Source organism: Melanerpes formicivorus, unplaced genomic scaffold (genome assembly GCF_026170545.1).
Source record: "Melanerpes formicivorus ecotype bairdi unplaced genomic scaffold, bMelFor1.0.p_v2 SCAF_10, whole genome shotgun sequence".
NCBI lineage: Eukaryota > Metazoa > Chordata > Aves > Piciformes > Picidae > Melanerpes > Melanerpes formicivorus.
The window spans coordinates 4,012,073-4,031,544 of NW_027142362.1; the positions used below are offsets into that span (position 1 = coordinate 4,012,073).

At 47.0% G+C, this 19,472-nt stretch overlaps 1 protein-coding gene across 2 annotated transcripts in view; it reads right to left on the reverse strand.

Annotated features, from left to right (window-relative positions):
* Window positions 1-19,472, reverse strand: part of SLCO3A1 (solute carrier organic anion transporter family member 3A1) — a 164,767-nt gene that overhangs the window by 122,073 nt on the left and 23,222 nt on the right. For both annotated transcript variants that reach the window (XM_068143374.1, XM_068143375.1), the window contains exon 2: window positions 15,286-15,751. In XM_068143374.1, the coding sequence (XP_067999475.1) occupies window positions 15,286-15,751 (466 nt within the window). The remainder of the gene's footprint in view (window positions 1-15,285; window positions 15,752-19,472) is intronic.

The window sequence follows — 19,472 nt, forward strand, 5'->3', positions numbered from 1 at the left end:
TTTTAATTTCCCTTCAAGTAACTTGGGAAAGAATCATTCTGATTTAACCTTGGGCAGTCTTTATCTTTTTAATTATTATATTATTCCTTTTTTTAAACAGTCTACAACTTCCCCTGAAGGGAGCCAGTCAACTAGTTGTCTGTAAATGCAGATTTACTTACACCAGTTGCATGCAAGCAGGATTAGATCTTCATCATCATCATCATTTTTAGAGCATCCCAGGTGTATGCAGAGTACTGCACAAAGGAAGAGCTGTGCCAGGCAAATAACAGGTTGCCCAACCAAAAGGGTTTACATTAATTATGTTAATCCAGTAGAGACATAGGAGTGTGATTAAACAGCCTCTACTGCTTGGGATTTGGCTGCTACCCAGCAGTAATCCTGCACAATCTGTGTTTGAACCATGTGTGTGCGTAAGAGGGATACTCCAAACACCTACCTTCAACATTGAAGCTAAAGACTTGGGTAGATGATGGCATCCTTAGATGCAGGAGCAGTTCCTGGAGAGCAGCATCTCTAGAGATGAGCCCCAAGTCCCTCAGCTCAGCTTCTGCAGAGCAGCTGCTCTCTCCCTCAGGTGCTGTGAACCCAAGGGCAGCAGGGACTTGAAGTTAGGTAGTAACTTTAATTAAACCCCCAAAGCCTCTTTAAAGAAAAGCAGAAGTAGACACAAGAAAAACTTTGGTGCTAAGCCATAACCCTAAGCTATCCCCTGGGTACCTGACATAGGACAGAATCTCTTTCAGGAGGGGAGGATGTCTCAGCCACACTGACCCTCCATGTAGACACTTGTGGTTAGATTCAGACTCCTACTGAATGGCAAAAGTTTGTCACCTCTGAATCTGCCTTTTCTTCAGCTGTAACACAACTGGTTGAGAAAGGAGCAGCACCACAGCTTAGGGCATCAATGGACTCACAACCCACATCTCCACCAAATCACATGTGTTTGTGACAAGCAGAAAAGCAGAAGATCCTCCAGGCAACTGAAACCACTTAGTGCTACATAGGCAGGTAGCAAGTAAGAAGCCTTTAACTGTAGTTGGAGGCAGTGAGCCTCAATAGTCAGTACTGGGCCTTCTGAGCCTCTTCTACTACCTTCCCCACAAAGGGCCAGAGGTTACCAGGGGCAGAAGGTGCAGATCCTGCAAAACTGGCCCTGTGACTGCTTTGTGCTACCTCCCCACCTGGCAGCACTAAGCCAGCTTCACCCCAACAATGCCTACACCAAGCACACTCGTCATCAGGGGTGGCATATGGAGTGACACAGCAGGCTGCAGCACGGACTCTGCTCCTGCAGTTTCAGCACAGCCAAAGGTTAGTTCAGCTTCTGACCTAGCTGGCAGCAGACCCTCACTGCTGCTATGAGGACCCTGCTGATACAGTATCCACCGCCGTAACTGGAGCCCAGCTTAGTCATCTGCCCTGTCTCTGACTGTCTGCCTGTCTCCCACCCAGAGCTATTTCCCAGGAGAGAAAGAGAGCAACTAGCCCTGAGTCACTGCTAGCAGGCATGGGGTTCTCGGCTTATCCTATCCACTGAGCAAGTTCTACCAGACCATTTGGTCCTGAACATCACCTTTGGCAAGCAGACAGCAGTTCTGTGCTACCTAGCACAGCTCCAGAGAAGCTGGCAGGAAAAACAACAATTCATCTGCTGAACTTTAACTTGTGACAGTGCTAGCATGGATTCCATTGCACAGCAGCTGGATCCAGCACTGAAAGCTGCAAGGAGCAAGCCCAGATGCACGGCTTCTGAGATGTGAAATGAGAAAGGCTCACTCCAAAACATTGCATCCCATTTCTATACTCACACCTCACAATGGAGCATTTAAACAAATATTTAAACAAATCCTATTCCTCTCTCTTGCATCCCTCTCAGAGAATCTCCAGGACACTGTAGAAGAACCAAGACACTCTGAGTGTCCCATGACTGAGGTCTCAATCCTTCTTGTCCCTGCATGAGATGCTCCCTTGCCAAGTACCCTGGACAGAAACCCAAAAGTAGCAGCTTAAATGCACACTCACAGAAAGAGGGAGGAACTTACTTAAAAGCTATTTCTAAATTCCCTAACTCATTTGTGAGCTGAGATGCTGTGCACAGAACATAATTTCTCTGTCTCAGCATGGGAGATGGGACAGAAATCTTGCAGACAATGCAAAGAAGGTGGGGGAGGAATGAAAGAGTCGGTGCTTGGGACGTACAGAAGTCCACATCCCTGCTCCAGAAGTCCACATCCCTGCTCCAGAAGTCCTGTCTGCAAAGTGTTCTTTTACATTATGGTGGAAAGCTCCACTCATGCAAGCAAGGAAGAACACGAAAGCCTATCCCATACTACTGCAAGCTTCACGGCAAATGAGCTTTCTGCAACTGGTTTAAAAACAGACCTGGGGGTTTGCTGTACCTGTCATTCCCAGACCCTCAGCTCAGAGCTGCTTTCAGAGGAGCTGCTGACGGCTGATTTGTTCAAGGTTTGCATTTTGTTTGAAAAGCTAAACATCCCCGGCATGAAAAGCAACAATGTTTTCCTTGGGTCAGCAAAGCAGGGCAAATGCAGCTTTTCTTTTTCACCCCAACCCTAAAGGGGAGGTGGGGGGAGATTAGAGCTGGTGGCTCAGAGGCTGAAGTACTGTCAGCCACACTGCTGGGAATGAGCTTGCTTTGTAGCTGCAGAACATCATCCAATTCACAGTTGGAGGCTTTCCAGTTAATAAGATGGCCATATGGGGCATTAAAAAAAACAAAACCCCCAAAAGCATTTCCTTCCTTTGCTACCTCCAGTCCCTCCAAAACATCTCAGTCAAAAAGGAAACCAGCAGTCAGTGGTACTCCTGAAATTCCAGAGTATGCTTCCCCTCCCCCTCCCCTGATGAGCTTTTTACCCAGGGCAGGTTTTATCAGCACATTCGATCAGTGTGCCAGGGGCAGAAGACAAATAACAAGGGGTTGGAGGCAGCAATTAGCATCTTCAGTAAACAGCAGGTTCTCTTTGGGAACAAGGCTCCTAAGCACACTTACTTCCCCTCCTGCCACCACCCACACCTAACCACCAAAGCACACTATTTATTCCCCCCAAACAAGCTTGCTTTGCAAGAAAATGGAGAGCACCTGTGTCCTGTGGCCTACCAGGAGGCTTGCAGCAGTGCCCTTAAGCTTCCCAACAGGTCTGCTCCAGAAAGGCAACCTTGAGCCCAGGTTCTATTGGGACACCTAATTCCCATGGGTAGCCATTAAGATAAATACCCTGAAAATAGGTTTTTTGATGTGAGAATCCAGGCTTCTGCAGACTTCATGTAGATGGCCCATACCATGTTTCTCCTGCAGTAGCTTAGCCCCATCTCAACTCCTCTTGCCCCAATACCTCCGTATGTCCCCACTTTCTCAGGCTGCTGCTCACCTCCCTACTCCACCTCATTTTTGCCAACATCCTTATTCTTGCCTTTGCTGAATGCAGCCTTCTCTCATGCAGATTTCCCAAATCCTTACCCCATCCTAAGTCACAGCTCCCTAGTGCACTGTAGATTCAGCTTCAAATTGTCTTCCTGGGCTGCAGTAAGCAGGAAGGACTCTCTCAAGCATATCCTTACCCAGTTCTACACCTCCTCCACTTGCCTACTCCTCCCTCTGCTCCTCTGGCTCAGCTCTAGAATTTACTGATCCTCCAGGGCTAATAAAGCCCAAACTTGCTGACTTTAAGGTACAGAGCAAGTCTCATCTGTTTACTCAGACTTGGAATATCACAGGACAGCGAGACTAATTTATTCAGAAAGCTTTGCTTGAGCTGCTCCAGTCTCCACATTACTGTGGTTTAGGGGGGAGATGCAGAATGAGAGATGAACTCAGGGAGCTACACATGGGAGCATTTTATACAACAACACTGGAGAGAAGCACAGCTTCACTTTCACTTCTCCTGTTTCTCTGACTTCAACAGGTCTTTTGTAGTCTTAAGTAGGTTTTGCTGATGCACATTTTTTTCACCCAATGGGTTGATGGTCTGCCCTGATCTTTGCCAGCTACACCTATCTGTGCTTTATCCTCCCCAGGGCACTTTCTCACTAGCCCAAGGAATTCCCAGAGCACTCTTATCAATGGTAGGATGTGGTACAGTCAGGGTGATGGCATCTCTGGCACCAACCAGATTTTTGACAGGCAGATGCCACTTCAAAGGTATCCTCACTCCAGGAGCATGGTTTCATGCTCAGCTTACCACCTTCATAGACTTAAAGGCAGAATCCTAAGCATCCACCTAAGAAAATAACAGGCTTGGGAAGAAAAATAATGCACAACCTAACAAGGAGATGAGAAGAGCCACAAGGAAGTGTGGAATTTGCTGTTGTCTGTTGTGCAGGCAATAAGAATTAGCTTCAAGTGACTGGACAGACGTGGGGCACATGTCCCCTGTGCTGGTGGCTCCTGGAAGCAGGTTACAGAGCAGCATGAAGCCTGACTGTCCTCAGCCACACTTAATTGTGCCTCACTGACCACTATGCAGAGTGTTGGTTTCAGTTTAATCATCCAACACCTAGAGACATATTAAACAGTGGGCAGAGGTGGAACAGGGTAGTGCTAGAAGAGAAGCAGCCAGGACCATTAACCCCTCTGGCTAGTGAAAAGGAAGGGAGGTCTGCACCCATGGAACAGACATTGTTTCTCAGGAATGCAGTGAAGTGTTTTATGTCTCTGAGCAGTTGCAGGACAGTGGAGTCATCTCCTGGGGTTTATTTTCACCCTCCTGCTAACTTGCTTTATAACCCTGGAGACATTGCTGGAGTAAAAGTATTTGTTTAACCAATGCTTAAACTTGACTTTTGCTACTGCTTGCCCATCAAGTCCCTCCAAGATGCTAGGCACCTAATGAGGTGGGATATCACAGAAGAGACCAGATTGCCCTTTGATATGCAACTGTCACCAACCCAGCAAGGGAAGCAAGGCTTGGAGAGCCCAGAAGCAGCTTTTACCAGATCAGGTGACAGCTGGAAACCAAAAGAATAAATCCTTAAGTAGTCACACTGGTCAGGTCAAGATCCACCAAGCATGAACACATGTGTTTTCCAGATGCTGATCAAAGAGAAGGTGTCATCTGCCCCTACAAACTTCTGCCCTTTTGGCACCTGTGGGAAATTCTTCACAGCTTACACAGACCTACTGCAAATAGTTTATAGCTTCCTATGATGCTGCTTCTTGCAGAGCCTACAACACAGCACGCCTGTCCTACCAGCAGGACCAGAACAGCATGCTTGTAGCAAGGACAGCAATGGCAGAAGCCAAAGAATCCACTAAAACATCTTCACACTTGCACTGCAGGCAGTGGGAGCGGGGATATCAAACACAGCTCACACAACACAACCAATGAGTGCCTAAGATGAACAGAAAAGCTAAGAGGCAACCCACAGCTGAGCACAGCAAAGCCCAGTGCTCAAGATACTTGACAGCACAGCCAGGGTACTTTGGAGCTCAGCTCTTAGATGCCACCACCTCTTTCAGTTCTCTCAGTGTGTAGCTCACAACTCTGCAGAGGGAAACCTTTCTCTAACTAGTAGTAGCCTTTTGATGATCAGTCTGAATGAATTAGAACATCCATATGTTGTTAGCTGGTGGCTAATAAGATACAAGTAGGCTTTCATCACAAGGGTAATTGGTCTCTGCAGTGATGACTAATACAGCAAATTTGTCCCACTTGTCTTCCCCCCTCCCCCCCCCCAGTAATGTTACTTCTTTCCAGCTCTAATAAATATCACTGTCTTGTACAAACAGTTACAGCAGGAAGGGTTTGTCCAACACTGAGGATAGGAACATACAGAAAGCCACAGGGTAACAAAAAGCAAGGTAAGCAGAGGGAGCCAGCAGGGAATGAATTGGTGCACAGTGTATCTTGCTCTTCTGTTAGAACTCTCAAATCTCTGCTGTTGCTTTGATCTGCTGCCTTTGGCCAGACCCTGCACCTTGTAATAGAGGTAGCCTTGTTTAGCTGCAGAGAGCTGCTGTGGGGTATTAAGTCAAAGAGCAACGTGACACGTTGTTAATATCCATCCCAGAAACTATTTAAATCCTCACATGTTAATTGGTTAATAAAGGGCCAAATTTGGATAGGCTGCTCCAGACAAAATCCCTATTATTGAAATCAAAAGGGGACTTTGAGAGCAGAACTCCCTCCAAGGAAAAGCCAAGTACCTCATTAGAAGCAGAGTTAATGTAACTGCTGTATGTCAGCAAAAAGAGATCCAAAAAAACAAGACTCTCCCAATGCTTTCAAAAGAGCAAAGTTCAAAGGAACAATCCAGGGACCAAAACCAAACTTTGAGAAGGCAAAGCCAGGAGGATAAATCCAAAGCTGAAGGGAAAGCTCCTAGCTGAATAACCCCAGAGCAGCCAAGCACAGGCCTCCTTCAGCCCTTCTCTGACTGGGGTCACTGCTAGCCTCCCCTTCCTCATGCCAGGTGGCAAGGTCTGCAGCTTGCAGTGCTCCTCAGCCCACACTGCACATAGCTCATCCCTTCCCAGAGCCCTGCAGATCACCTCCACACTGCCCATATGAAAAGGAGAAAGGGGAAAAAAGCCACAATAAGAAAGAGGTCGAAAAGCCTCAGATCTGCCCTGAGGGTTACTTGGGATGCTGCAGATAACCAAGTAAGAGCCAGCCACAGGTGGGGAGGTGTAGCCAGGCTGGCCAGCTTCCCCTGCAGCTCACAGCATCACCAAAAGCAGCAGCAACAGGGGCCTGAAGCCCTGCTGGCATCGTGCAGGATGTGTCTGTCAGGCTATGCAATGAAGCAGTAAGTATTGGCAGCTTTCTAGGCAGTGATTATCTTTTAATACTGCTTCAGGTCACTGCCCTTTTTATTTCTTGCAAGGTTACAGTGGTACAGAAAAACTCAGAGGGCTGAGGAGTGGAATAATCATTTCTTAAAATATCCTCCAGGCCAAGTTCTTTGTTTCAGTAGGAGAGAGCAACACAAGCCTTGGTATTAGGGAAGGAGACTTCAGCCACTACTTGTGGGGCCAGTGTCCTCATTTGTGCTGGTGAAGGGGCAGATCCTCTGCTGTGTGACACATGGAAAACAGTTCCAAGTGCCCTTGGCATCACACCATAAACAGGGACCAAAACATCCTTATGTGGAATGAGCTGGGGAGTCTCCATCAAATTCCCAGGAGAAGGGCCAAGACTGACAGCACAATCCAGCTTGCTCCCACTTGTTCCGTCAAGGAGGTACAATACAGCCTTCAGCTCTTGCCATGAGCATCTCAGCACCTTCCAATTACTTCATGTTATGAATCTTAGGACTAAAATATCCTGTCCTTTACATGTCTGCCTTTTAAATGACAAGGTCAGCCCCAGGAATCATATCCCTCACTAGGCTCTCCCAGCAGATGCATGGTTTAAATACACCACAGAAAGCAACCACCACACTCCAAAAATGAAGTGATTCTTACAAGACACTAGAGTCAGCAAATCCCAATTAAGGCAGAAATCAGCTGCAAAGCACAGGAGAGAGCAACAGGGAAACAGCTCACAGCCTCAGTGTGTTCTACACAAAGTCATTTTTGTGTTGGGCCCAAGCTTTATTTACTCAGCTTATAACAACACCAAAAAAGCTATTAATAGGGGAAAAAAATAAACAGACAGACAGTTAGCAGAAGGTTAAGGTAAGTGGAGCAATTGCTGTAAAAGAATGGAGCCCACAGCAGTTATGGCTTGGTGCACATATACATTTAATTGAATAAATACATCCCTTCAGCTCCCACCTCTCACAGCTCAGCCTTGCTGCCTGCAGTGGGGAAGCTGATTCCCATTAATTGATTATTGTTACTGCTCTAATACACCCTCCACACTTGTTTGTGTTGCCATTTAATTTTCCAGGATGTTCCCAGCAGCCCTGTGAAAGGGGACATGTGTAAGGCAGCCAGCCCTGCTGACACACAGCAAAACCAGCACACGACTCTTCCCAAAGGGGAGTAATTATAACAGGCTGCAGGTTGCCAAGGGATCAGCAGGTCAGCCCAACGTGGTTAATATCACCACATCCACATGCAGCCATGCAGCTTAATCTGATCACAGCTGGGCCACAGGGAAGGCAGCCCAATGAATCTGCTGCAAAGATACCTCTCAATAACCAGCGGGGAGCACGGCACTCACGCCGGCGACAGCGCTCCTTGTACTTCAGTGTTAATATCCTGTTTCTCTCAACCCCTTGGAGGCTGTGGCAGAAAGGAAAAGGCTCTCCAAAGCACTCGTAGGAGGATGCATTTACTGAACAGAACAATTAGAAAATTCTGTTAAGTCTTCAGGCTAAAAATATGATGTACCTGTAAAACCACATAGGCCAGGCAAGGAGAGCAGCAATTCTCTGGAACAAGTGCTGCTCGTGGCTCCACAAATTCATGTGCCCACACAGAGGCAAACTCACCAAGCACCGAGCAAGTACATAGGGAAAATACAGATAGGAAGCTAGCTAAGATCCACCATAAAGGACCTGATGATTTCAGCAGCTTACACTGATAACTTGCTATTAACTCGCCACCGTACAAACTAACTCTCAGAATCAATTCTTGTCAGTTGAGAAAATGCTTCTGCTTCTCCAGAACACAATGGCTGCTGTCATTTTGACTGACATAAGCTACCATAAGTGATTTTTCAAATGGACAAATTTATCCCTGGAGACAGCAAGATTCCAACTAGGCCATGTCTGTCTTCCTCTGCAGTAAATCTTGAGCTGATGCTTAAAGCAAGCAAGAAGGCAGCAGAAGGGAGAGTGAGCATTTCTCCATGACTCCCATTGCACAACAAAAAGTGCTTCCACACTTTCAGTGCAAAATAACCCAATGCTGCTGCAAAGGTCAAACCTGGTGGTATCAGAGTCCTGTCCCTCTTATTGGATTAGTCCCATCTGGGCAGATGTGGACAGAGAACACCATCCTGCTGAGTTCTCTTACATCGAGGGTAGCAACTGGACCAACCATAAGATAAACCAAAATACAGACAGAAATGGCCAAACAGAAGCCTGGGAGATGAAAGAGAACCAAGCAGCTAAAGAGACACATCCAGCAGGGCTGTGTTTTCCATTTTTCTGTTCCTCTGCAACAAAGGAGGCCAAGAACAGCTCTGCCCCTGAGCACACCACACTCAGGCATACCCTTGCACCAGCAGTAACTCAGGAGCACTCGTCTTCCTCATCACTGACTCTGACTCAGGACTTGGCCCTTGTGAAATGTCCTTGAGGTTACTCTTCACATGACAGCAGTTTCTAGAGGACAGTGAGGAGTCTGAAATGGCAGGTTCTGAAAGTGTAGGGCGTCCATGAAGTTAAACACAGGCAGGCTTCAAGAGACTTAAAGACAATCTCCAATGCATCCAAGATCAACACAGCATTCTTCTGAATGAGCCACACAACCTGGCAGCGCTCCCTCCAACATCAATATCAATTTCCTCCATCAACAGGAGACAATAATAGCAACTTCCTCTATATAATGCAGCCCTTAATTGCCCCAGATCAAATGCTGGCTCCCAGAGACTTTTCATTCTGCTCTATATGTAACCACATTGTAGACAAGAACAAGTAACTTTCATCAGCAAATGGTAAATGCTGCAGGAAGCTCAGAAGATGTGTATGGAGGCTGCTAGTGACATCAATCTACCACATCACTGCACTTGCTCTGGAGACACAAACCACTGCTGAGGGCAGCATGGGCTCTCCAGCGACCAGCAAATACTTGCAAGCACTTGCTCATCTGAGAGGCAGCAAATCCATACAGCTACTGTCAGATGAAGTTTCCCACCCCCTGTTATCAGCACCATGATGCCTCTGATCCCCCTCCTAATGACAAAGTCTTCATTGATTTCAATAGAACTCAGCAAGACCTTGCAGAAAACCAACTAAGGAGGGAAATGTCAAGTGAGTCATTAGTGGGTAGAGAAAGGAGCTGTGTAGTAAGTAGTCTTCAACATACTTTTCCTCCTTTGATATAAATGATACCACAAATCGAGGGAATCCTTTGACATTAGAAAAGCTGCAGCAGCAATGAGCCCTGCAGAGCCTGCTCAAGCAGGGAATTATTCTACTCAAATGGCTCACTAATGCCAAAGGCCAATAAATACACAGGTAAAATGAATCTGCTTGTTTGGAAACCTCCAGATGGGAGTTCAGATTTTAAATAGAAGAACAGAAGCAAGCAAACCAAAAGAAATTTCCCAGCTTCAAACAGCTCAGAAAATTCCTTTCTTTCTTAAGCTTTTGGCTGCTACAGTCAACATGACAACCTTTCTGTTGAGCACAGGTTGCCCAGGGAGGTTGTGGATGCCTCCTCCCTGGGGTTGTTCAAGGTCAGGTTGGATGAGACCTGGAGCAGCTAAGTCTAGTTGAGATGTGTCCCTGCCCATGGCAGTGGGGTTGGAGTAGATGATCATTGAGGTCCCTTCCACCCTGAGCCATTCTATGCTGAAATGGGAGGAGAATTTATTCCCATCACTAGCAGAGGTAGGCATGGTCCCCTTAGCTTTCTAACTTAGAGCACAAATGTCTTCTCTTCTGAACATCCTTTGGTGTGCACTCCCATGCATGCATCTTGGTGATTTGACGTGCCCTCGGTTACCACAACAGAGCTTTGTTGTTTTTTTTCCCTAGGGCTAATTACTACAGCAACAGAGTTTGGGTTTGGTAGCAACACATGGCAAGCATCAAAAAATCTGCTACTAGAGCTCAAGAAAGCATGAAAGTACATGTCAGCAGCCCATGCCACAAAGTTATCTTCCGGTAATATCTCAGCCCTGTTTCTCTAATTACGAAGCTATGGAGTCTCACCTCCTTGGCAGAGCAGAAGCCTGAGCAACCTCTGTCTTCAAAGGGTGCAGAACACTGCCCACCATCTCCTGCGTGCCTGGCACTGTAGAGAAGCCACAAGCAGTCACATTTGATGAACCTTATGGTCAGAAATAGCTCTACTCTGCCCTGGTGAGGCTGCATCTGGAATGTTGTGCCCAGTTCTGGGCCCCTCAGTTAAAGAAGGGCCACAGGGAACTGCTTCAAAGAGTCCAACACAGAGCCACAAGGATGCTGAAAGGAGTGAAACATCTTCCTTATGAGGAGAGACTGAGGAGCTGAGGGCTCTTTAGCTTGGAGAGGAGGAGACCAAGAGTGACCTCACTCATGTTTGTAAAGCTGTGCAGGGTGAGTGCCAAGAGGCTGGAGCCAGGCTCTGCTGGGTGCTGCCCAATGCCAGCACAAGGGACAGGGGTGGAAGCTGAGGCAGAGGAAGCTCCATGGAAACAGGAGAAAAATATTTTTACTGTGAGGGTGACAGAGCCCTGGAATAGGCTGCCCAGGCAGGTTGTGGAGTCTCCCTCTCTGGAGATATTCAAGACCCACCTGGATGTGTTCCTGTGTGATCTGCTCTAGCTGAACCTGCTCTGGCAGGGGGATTGGACTGGATGATCTCATGAGGTCCCTTCAGGCCCCTGGCATTCGGTGATATTATATTGCACAGATGCTGTTACTTGCACTAGAGGCTAACACCAAAGTTTCCCCTTAAATTCCATATGGTATTACATCTGCATAGATGTGTTAGTGCTAATACAAAAAGAAGGGTGGGTGTGGGAGGGAAGGGCTGTTCTTGGGCTTTAGAGGTTTTTTGATGTTATTTTTAATTAGGTATCTACCTGCATTGTCATTTCACTGCAAAGACACTGAATTAGATCTTACAGGAAGTAAAAAATATCTCTTGGTGCACAGAGTTATTTCTGTCTGAGTCACTGCCTTGGGACACAAGGGTTTTTTTACTGCAACAGGTAAACAATTACTAGTACTTAGCTGTCAGCTAAGAGATTTATTCTTCCCCTACAGCTTCAGTACAGCTCAAATGCAGCACACACGCATATATATAGTACCTATATACACACACAGAGAAAAGCTTTGTCACTGCCAGGGTGCCACTGGAACAGGCTGCCCAGAGAAGTTGTGGAGTCTCTGTTTCTGGAGACTCAAGCCCTTTGAGGAGAGGCTGAGGGAGCTGGGGTTGCTTAGCCTGGAGAAGAGGAGGCTCAGGGGAGACCTTCTTGCTCTCTACAACTCCCTGAAGGGAGGTTGCAGCCAGGTGGGGGTTGGTCTCTTCTCCCAGGCACCCAGCACCAGAACAAGAGGACACAGTCTCAAGCTGTGCCAGGGAAGGTTCAGGCTGGATGTTAGGAAGAAGTTCTTCATAGAAAGAGAGATTGGCCATTGGGATGTGCTGCCCAGGGAGGTGGTGGAGTCACCATCCCTGGAGGTGTTTAGGAAGAGCCTGGATGAGGCCCTTGGTGCCATGGTTTAGTTGATTAGATGGTGTTGGGTGAAAGGTTGGACTCCATGATCTCAAAGGTCTTTTCTGACCTGGTTAATTCTGTTCTGTGCTCTGGTCCTGGATGTGTTCCTGGCTCATTTACTCTAGGTGACCCTGCTGTACCAAAGGGGTTGGACTGGATGATCTTCACAGGTCCCTTCCAACCCCTACCATTAAGTGATGCTGTGATATGTACCCAACTTTAATATATTGCTAAAGACATCACAGACTGGCCACTCTGATCATTTCTCAGCCACAGCCAGCCATGGAAGAAAGTTTGGTCAGACTATTACTGCTGTTCTTAATTAGTTCCTATCCTGAGAGAACAAACTATGCCAGCTCTGCTCCTAATTTAAACCGAGGGAACTCACCCAAAAGCGCTTTATCCGGTTACCCACAGTGTAGCCCCTACTGAGGGAGTGTGCTATTATGAGAAAGCAAACTGATACAAATATAGCACAGTGACAGTACACACTCTGCAGTTATTTCCTCTGTGAAACAGGGAAGAATGAAGTGGGTAAGATGCTCAGCCAGCTCTCTGCTAAGGCCACTGAAAACTACACTGATGACAGCACAAAATAATGAGTTAAAGACAAATCTGAGCAAGTAATTCGCAAGCAACAACTTGAACTGCAGCGTGTTGACCCGAGGAGACTCACTTCCACAGCTGCTTCTCCATTTAGTCATTCACAGGAGAGATTTTTTTCCCTGATTTTTTTTAACAGTAATTTTTCCTCCTGTTAGCATTTATTTCTTACTAGCCAAAATTGATTGCAGGCTGATGGGAGGAATCCATCATCCCATAGCTGAAAAACCTGCTTGTGATGGATAGACTTGAGAAAGGGGCAGATATTAAACTGCACTGCTGGTATGGCTGCTGGGTTGACTCTGCACACATACACTCTTCTGCAAGCCATAATTCATATGCAGAAATTCAAAGAATGAATGATATTTTTTTTTCTCCCCCCCAGCTAAAAGCCAATACAGCAAACAACCCCAAAATGCCTTCAATAAATCAATAACCCCCCCCAACAAACTCTCTACATTGAGAGGGGAACATGGTTAGGAGCACATGTGAAGGAAAAATAACAAAGCAGCACATACAAACCAGAAAGCTTTCCTGGTTTTTTTGGTGGCAGTATTTTCCCAGCTGCAGTCAAAGTGCCAACTTTAAAGAAGCTATTTTAGCATGCAAGAGGAATGCATCTCAGGAACAGAAAGAATCACTCCTCCTAATCTCCCTCTTATGCACCCTTCTCAATCCTGTTCTCAGACACGAAGCACTGCTTAAGAAATGCCTGTGAAACAGCCTGAAAGCAGTTGCTGCTTCTCTATATAGTTATTTATAATAGATAACCTCAGAATCACTCTTAATTCCAGCTCATCATTTATGGTGTTGGCAAAGTTGCTCCAGTGAATTTAGTCTCATTATTCACCTCGGGGTTGTACAGTATCTTGGATTTTATGTGCCACCCTGCTTTACCCAATGGATCCCTCACAAGCACTTGTAGAGCCAAGTGAAGGTGAATAATGATCCAAGGACAAAGCTAAGTGCTGACAGAGTACAATTTTATGTGCAGCTACAGTAAAACATGAACACACTTTCAACATGCAGGAGAACACCTCTGAAGTGGCAATACATCCAGGAATGCCACAGCCTCCTGTGCACTTGCCCAGGGAGGTGGTTGGGGCCCCATCCCTGGAGACATTCAGATCAGGCTCTGGGCAACCTGATCTAGTTGGGGATGTCCCTGCTGACTGCAGAGGGGGTCTGATTAGATGACCTTTGGAGGTCTCTTCCCACCCAGACCATCCTGTTATTCCAGTTGGATTCCCAGCAGGCCTCTGCACTACCCCAAAGCATGGAACACCACTCTGGTCATCAGCTGGACTGTTCAGTTTTGCTGTCTCTGTTCATACTCCAGCTGCATGCCATTATGCTTGGGAACTTGATAAAAATGTCTTTGAAAACAAAGCCCAAAGCAGTAAGAGGAGCATCCACTCAGCTGAAAGCCACACTGGAGACAAGGATGATGGGACAAGTGCACAGAGGCTTTTGGTTATTAGAAACTGTACTAATAAGTACAGAAGAGCCACATCAATGGCAGCACACTTCACTGCTTTACCACATTGGAGCCATTTATCTGGTGTCAAGTCCTGCTGCAAGAAGCATGAGCCAAGATGGTCTGCTTGGATGCTTTTTTTTTTTCCCAGAGACCTTCATCCACAACATCCTCTTAAAACTTGGAGAGGGTACTACTGCTGGAACTCATAAGCACTTTACCCCAATAGCAGAGCTGCTTCATTGGGTAACTGCAGCCACATTTCTTATCTTAACTAACCAGAATTCTGCAACATGATCACCAGGATCATGAGTTCTGCTTCAGGTTCACCAGATCTCAAAATAGACCTCTACCAGCTTCCACATCCCATTCCTTCACAGGGATCACACTATCTGGGGTCCCACCACAGCATGCTGGCTCACACCACCTACTCTGTAACAGGCACTTCCTTGCTAGGATGTGCTGGTGGCAGTGAGAAGACACATGTTTCCTCTCAGTCTCCTTATATTGCAATAGTCACACAGAGAAATGCTTTAGAACAGGAAGGGAACTGGGGGGACAAATTGTCATCCTATATGCCAATTAGAAATTCTTCAGCTAAAACTCAACTATAAGTCACCAATAAGAGAATTTAAACCAATCTGGGCAAGCACAACAGGAGGAGCAAACAGTTTCCTAACCATCCAGTAATAATCACCATGGTTGTCAGGCTTGACCATTGCCTCAACGCAAGCAAACATCTCTCTGTTACCCTGCTGCCTGCAGCTGCTTGGTGTTGGGCCCCATGCCAAGCTACCTTCACAAGCACATGGAGGTGAGGTGTCAAAGCACCCCTTCCACTGGCATCAAACTGACAAGAAGAGTGCAACGACAGGCACAAGGAAAGCCTTTGGTGAGAAGTTTGGAGAGCCTTACCTATGTACAAGGAGGAATCTTTCCGCCTCACGTGGTCATCGATGTAGGAAACTCCCAGGGGCTGGACAGGGGTAGCACCAATGCCCAGGAGGACCTGTGCTCCAATGAGCAGCAAGTACATCATGTTGGTTGCAGTCCTATTCCTGCAGATAAGGTCAGGGTCTGGTCCCTCATCGCTGGTGGACCCGTTGGCAGCACACACGTCCCTCCCTTCAGCTCCCCAGCGTATCTCTCCCGATTCGTACTCGTACTGGTGGGTCAGAAATTCAGGCAAGGCAGAAAGGAGGGCACCCAAGGCCATGACTATCCCTCCACATCCTATCAAGCGTGGCCGATGTCCTCGGGCTCCGAAGTAGCTCACAAAGAGGATGAGGGCCAGGTTGCCGATCTCGAAGCTGCTGGCGATGACACCCACGTCGGCACTCTGAAGGTTGAACCGCCGCTCCAAGGTGGTTAAAACACTCACCTGCAACAGAAAAACCAGCAGACAGTTACTGGAAGGGAATGCAACCTGCCCTCTGTCCTCCTCCTCTGTCCTGCTAAAGCTTAAGCTTCCTTGACTATCCCTCCGAGCCGAAAACATACATCAAAGGCATCCAAATCACAGTGTAGCAGTAGCTGACCTCCAAGCATGCTCTGGCTATGTCAAACAGCCACATCTGAAGGTCCTAATACCAACTGACATTTCACAGCCTACCACCTGTTCACTTCCAAATTCCTGTGTGCATCAATGCATATTTTGGGTGCCTGCAGAGACCCAAGGCTCCATGACCAGTTGCCCTCTCTTCGGGCTCCCTTTCTCTTTGAACGCACATCCTCCACACACTGTCCCAGGGAATCAAGGCACCAACCACACCAAGCCTCACATCACACTGGACACCCAGTCTCTCTCTTGGAAGAGCAGTCAGCAAGCAGCAGAGAGCCTTATGGATGCTTGGCTCACACACCAGCAGGAGGCCACCAAGTCAGCCAGAGACAATGGTGCACAAAGAGGCAATTTGGCCAGAATAAAAGGCTTCTATTAAAGTATATAAACAAAATGCTGATCAAAGGGTTTAAACTGTTTTGTGGATTGGTTAATGGCTGGGATCTTCACTCACAGGCTATTTTTGAGAAGACAGGCCAATTAAGGGGCACAGAGAAGATTTGAATCCACCAGGAAGCAAGGAAGATTTGACAAATAGTGGTTATTTAACACTAAGCAGAGAGGCCCGTGAATACTTCTTCAAATATTTAACATGACTGCAAAAAAGGAATGACCTGCTCTCTTTATTCCAAGTGGGTAGGACAAGAAGTGACAGGCTTAAGCTGCAGCAGAGATGATTCAGGTTAAATACAAGGTAAGGAAAAATCAGACTTCTACTGGTGAGGATTACAAAGCACTAAAATATGCTGCCTAGAGAGGCTGCAGAGGTCTTTCAAAGAGCACAGACCAGCATCTGCCAGGAATGACACAGGTATGACTGCTCTTAGAATCATGGAATCAGCCAGGGTTGGAAGGGACCACAAGGATCATCTAGTTCCAGCCCCCTGCTAGGGGCAGGGACACCTCACACTAGATCAGGCTGGCCAGAGCCTCATCCAGCCTGGTCAAACACCTCCAGGGATGGGGCCTCAACCACCTCCCTGGACAACCCATTCCAGGGCTTCACCACTCTCACAGTGAAGAACTTCCTCCTCACATCCAGTCTGAATCTCCCCACCTCTTGCCACAGGGCAGGAAAATGAACCAGGCCATCTCTTGAGGGCTCCTCCACTCTTGATGACACAGTGCAGTAAAACATATCATGGATTTCCTGCAACAGTCTTAGGGGTATCAGGGTATGAAGATGAAACATTGGGTACCTCACTTGCTCTTATTCCAGCTCAAGGAAGAAAACTTAGCACATTCTCATGTCTACAGCAGTGACCCCCTTAGGTTTTGTTTTGTCTTCCTTGAAAGAAATCTTGAATGTGTCACAGAAATGCCAAAAACTTACCTTGGATAAAAGACTGCCTTGTTTTTCAGATTTCAAACAGATGAAGAAGATACTTAAGGTTGTCCTAAACCAGGCAGATTTCTCTATTAGAAACAAACCTAAAAAGCAATAAAGGCCTCAGAGCAGAAGGCAGCCTCTGGAAAGACTAAAAATAGCCTCCCACTGGAGGCACTGAAAATCTTTGCTGATAAACCTCACAAAGCAGGAGCCAGTCTGACCAACTTTAAAGTATTCTGACAGCAGCTCTTCTCTGAGGGCAGTTAGCCTTTGTTAGGGCACAGTTGGACAAAGACAATCCCATCAGCAACAAAATGGGAATACGGAAACAACCCACTTCTGCTGCTTTGCATGAAGCTCTTAAACCCAGCCCTGATGTGTCCAAGGGAGATCTCCAAAACTGGACTGTTTCAGCTAACTCTGAAAATTCAGCCTTGATTCCATACAGCTATTCAGCATTTTACATTACCACTGTAATCCTTCTCTGTTAAAGAGGCAAGAACTGGGCAAGGAAAAAAACCCACCCTTAAACCAACCCTAAACCAAAATGAATCCAACCCTACGACTGAAAGGCAATGCCAACAGCAGTATCACACAGAATCAACCCCCAAGATCATCAATTCCAACCCTAACTAATCAACTAGACCATGGCACTAAGTGCCTCATCCAGGCTTTTCTTAAACACCTTCAGTAATTCCTCCCCACACCAAAGGCAGCTGAAGATGTGTGTGCCAGGGGGACGGGAGAGTGCCACTTCATCTGAAACACCACATGAAGGTGCTTGTGGGGAGGAAATGGCTCTGTGATTCCCTTGTCCTCTTGCACAAGGGCACAGCAGGGTTTCACCTTCTTTAGTGACCATGGCCATGCTGCTTCAGCACACATCCAACAGCAACCTTGCTGTTCCCAGTCTTCCATGAAAGCCAGGGCAGCAGAACTGAGCAGATGGGGACAGACAGGGCTAGAAAACAATACATTGGTAGTTTTAAAGCAAGGCACACCACAGTGGAAGGATATGGACAATATCCCCCTGCCTCAGGCAGCCCCACCAGGCACTCACACGATGGAGCAACCTTTGGTAGTCAGACATTGGGCTATGCTGCCCCAGGGAGGTGGGGGAGTCACCATCCTTGGAGGTATTCAAAAAATGGGTAGACATTCACCATCAATCATATCACTTCAGGATATGGTTTAATGGCCATGGTGGTGTTAGGTCAACAGCTGGACTCAATCTCAGAGGTCTTTTCCAACTGAAGCAATTCTATGATCATCAACAGCAGAAGCTTGGTTTTATTGCATTGTATTCCGATAGGGCTGCTGCAGTCAGACTGAACAGAATAGAATAAACCAGGTTGGAAAAGACCTTTGAGATCATCAAGTCCAACCTATCACCCAACACCATCTAATCAACTAAACCATGGCATCAAGTGCCTCATCCAGGCTCTTCCTAAACACCTCCAGTGATGGTGACTCCACCACCTCCCTGGGCAGCACATCCCAATGGCCAATCTCTCTTCCTGGGAAGAATTTCTTCCTAACATCCAGACTAAACCTCCCCTGGCACAGCTTGAGACTGTGTCCTCTTGTTCTGGTGCTGCTTGCCTGGGAGAAGAGACCAACCCCCACCTGGCTACAACCTCCCTTCAGGTAGCTGTAGAGAGCAATAAGGTCTCCTCTGAGCCTCCTCTTCTCCAGGCTAAGCAACCCCAGCTCCCTCAGCCTCTCCTCACAGGGCTGTGCTCCAGACCCCTCCCCAGCTTTGTTGCCCTTCTCTGGACACATTCCAGCACCTCAACATCTTTCCTGAACTGAGGGGCTGGTAGGAGTTCAGACTTAACAGCACACAGCTAACACCAACAGACACTTGAAGCAATGCAGAGTCCCTGCTGTGGGAGCCCTCCTTCATGCTACCAAGTCCAGCAGATCTCTAGAAGAACTCTGCTATAGTTAAGATCCCAGGAACTCAAATTTTGGCAGAATAAGGAATCTCTCTGAGATGAAAATATGACTCTGAGCAAGCAGAATAATGTCTGCAGGCTCAGGATCTAGAAAGACCATGTAACCCAGCCTTCTGCCTTTCTGTGGATACATCACCTAACACACAAGAACAAGGAGGAAGTAGTGCAGCTGTGGTGTAAGTTTTATCTCCTCTTCTTGCAGAGCCACAGCAGCTTGCACACTTCAGTTTGCCTTGGGTGATTCTAAAGATTT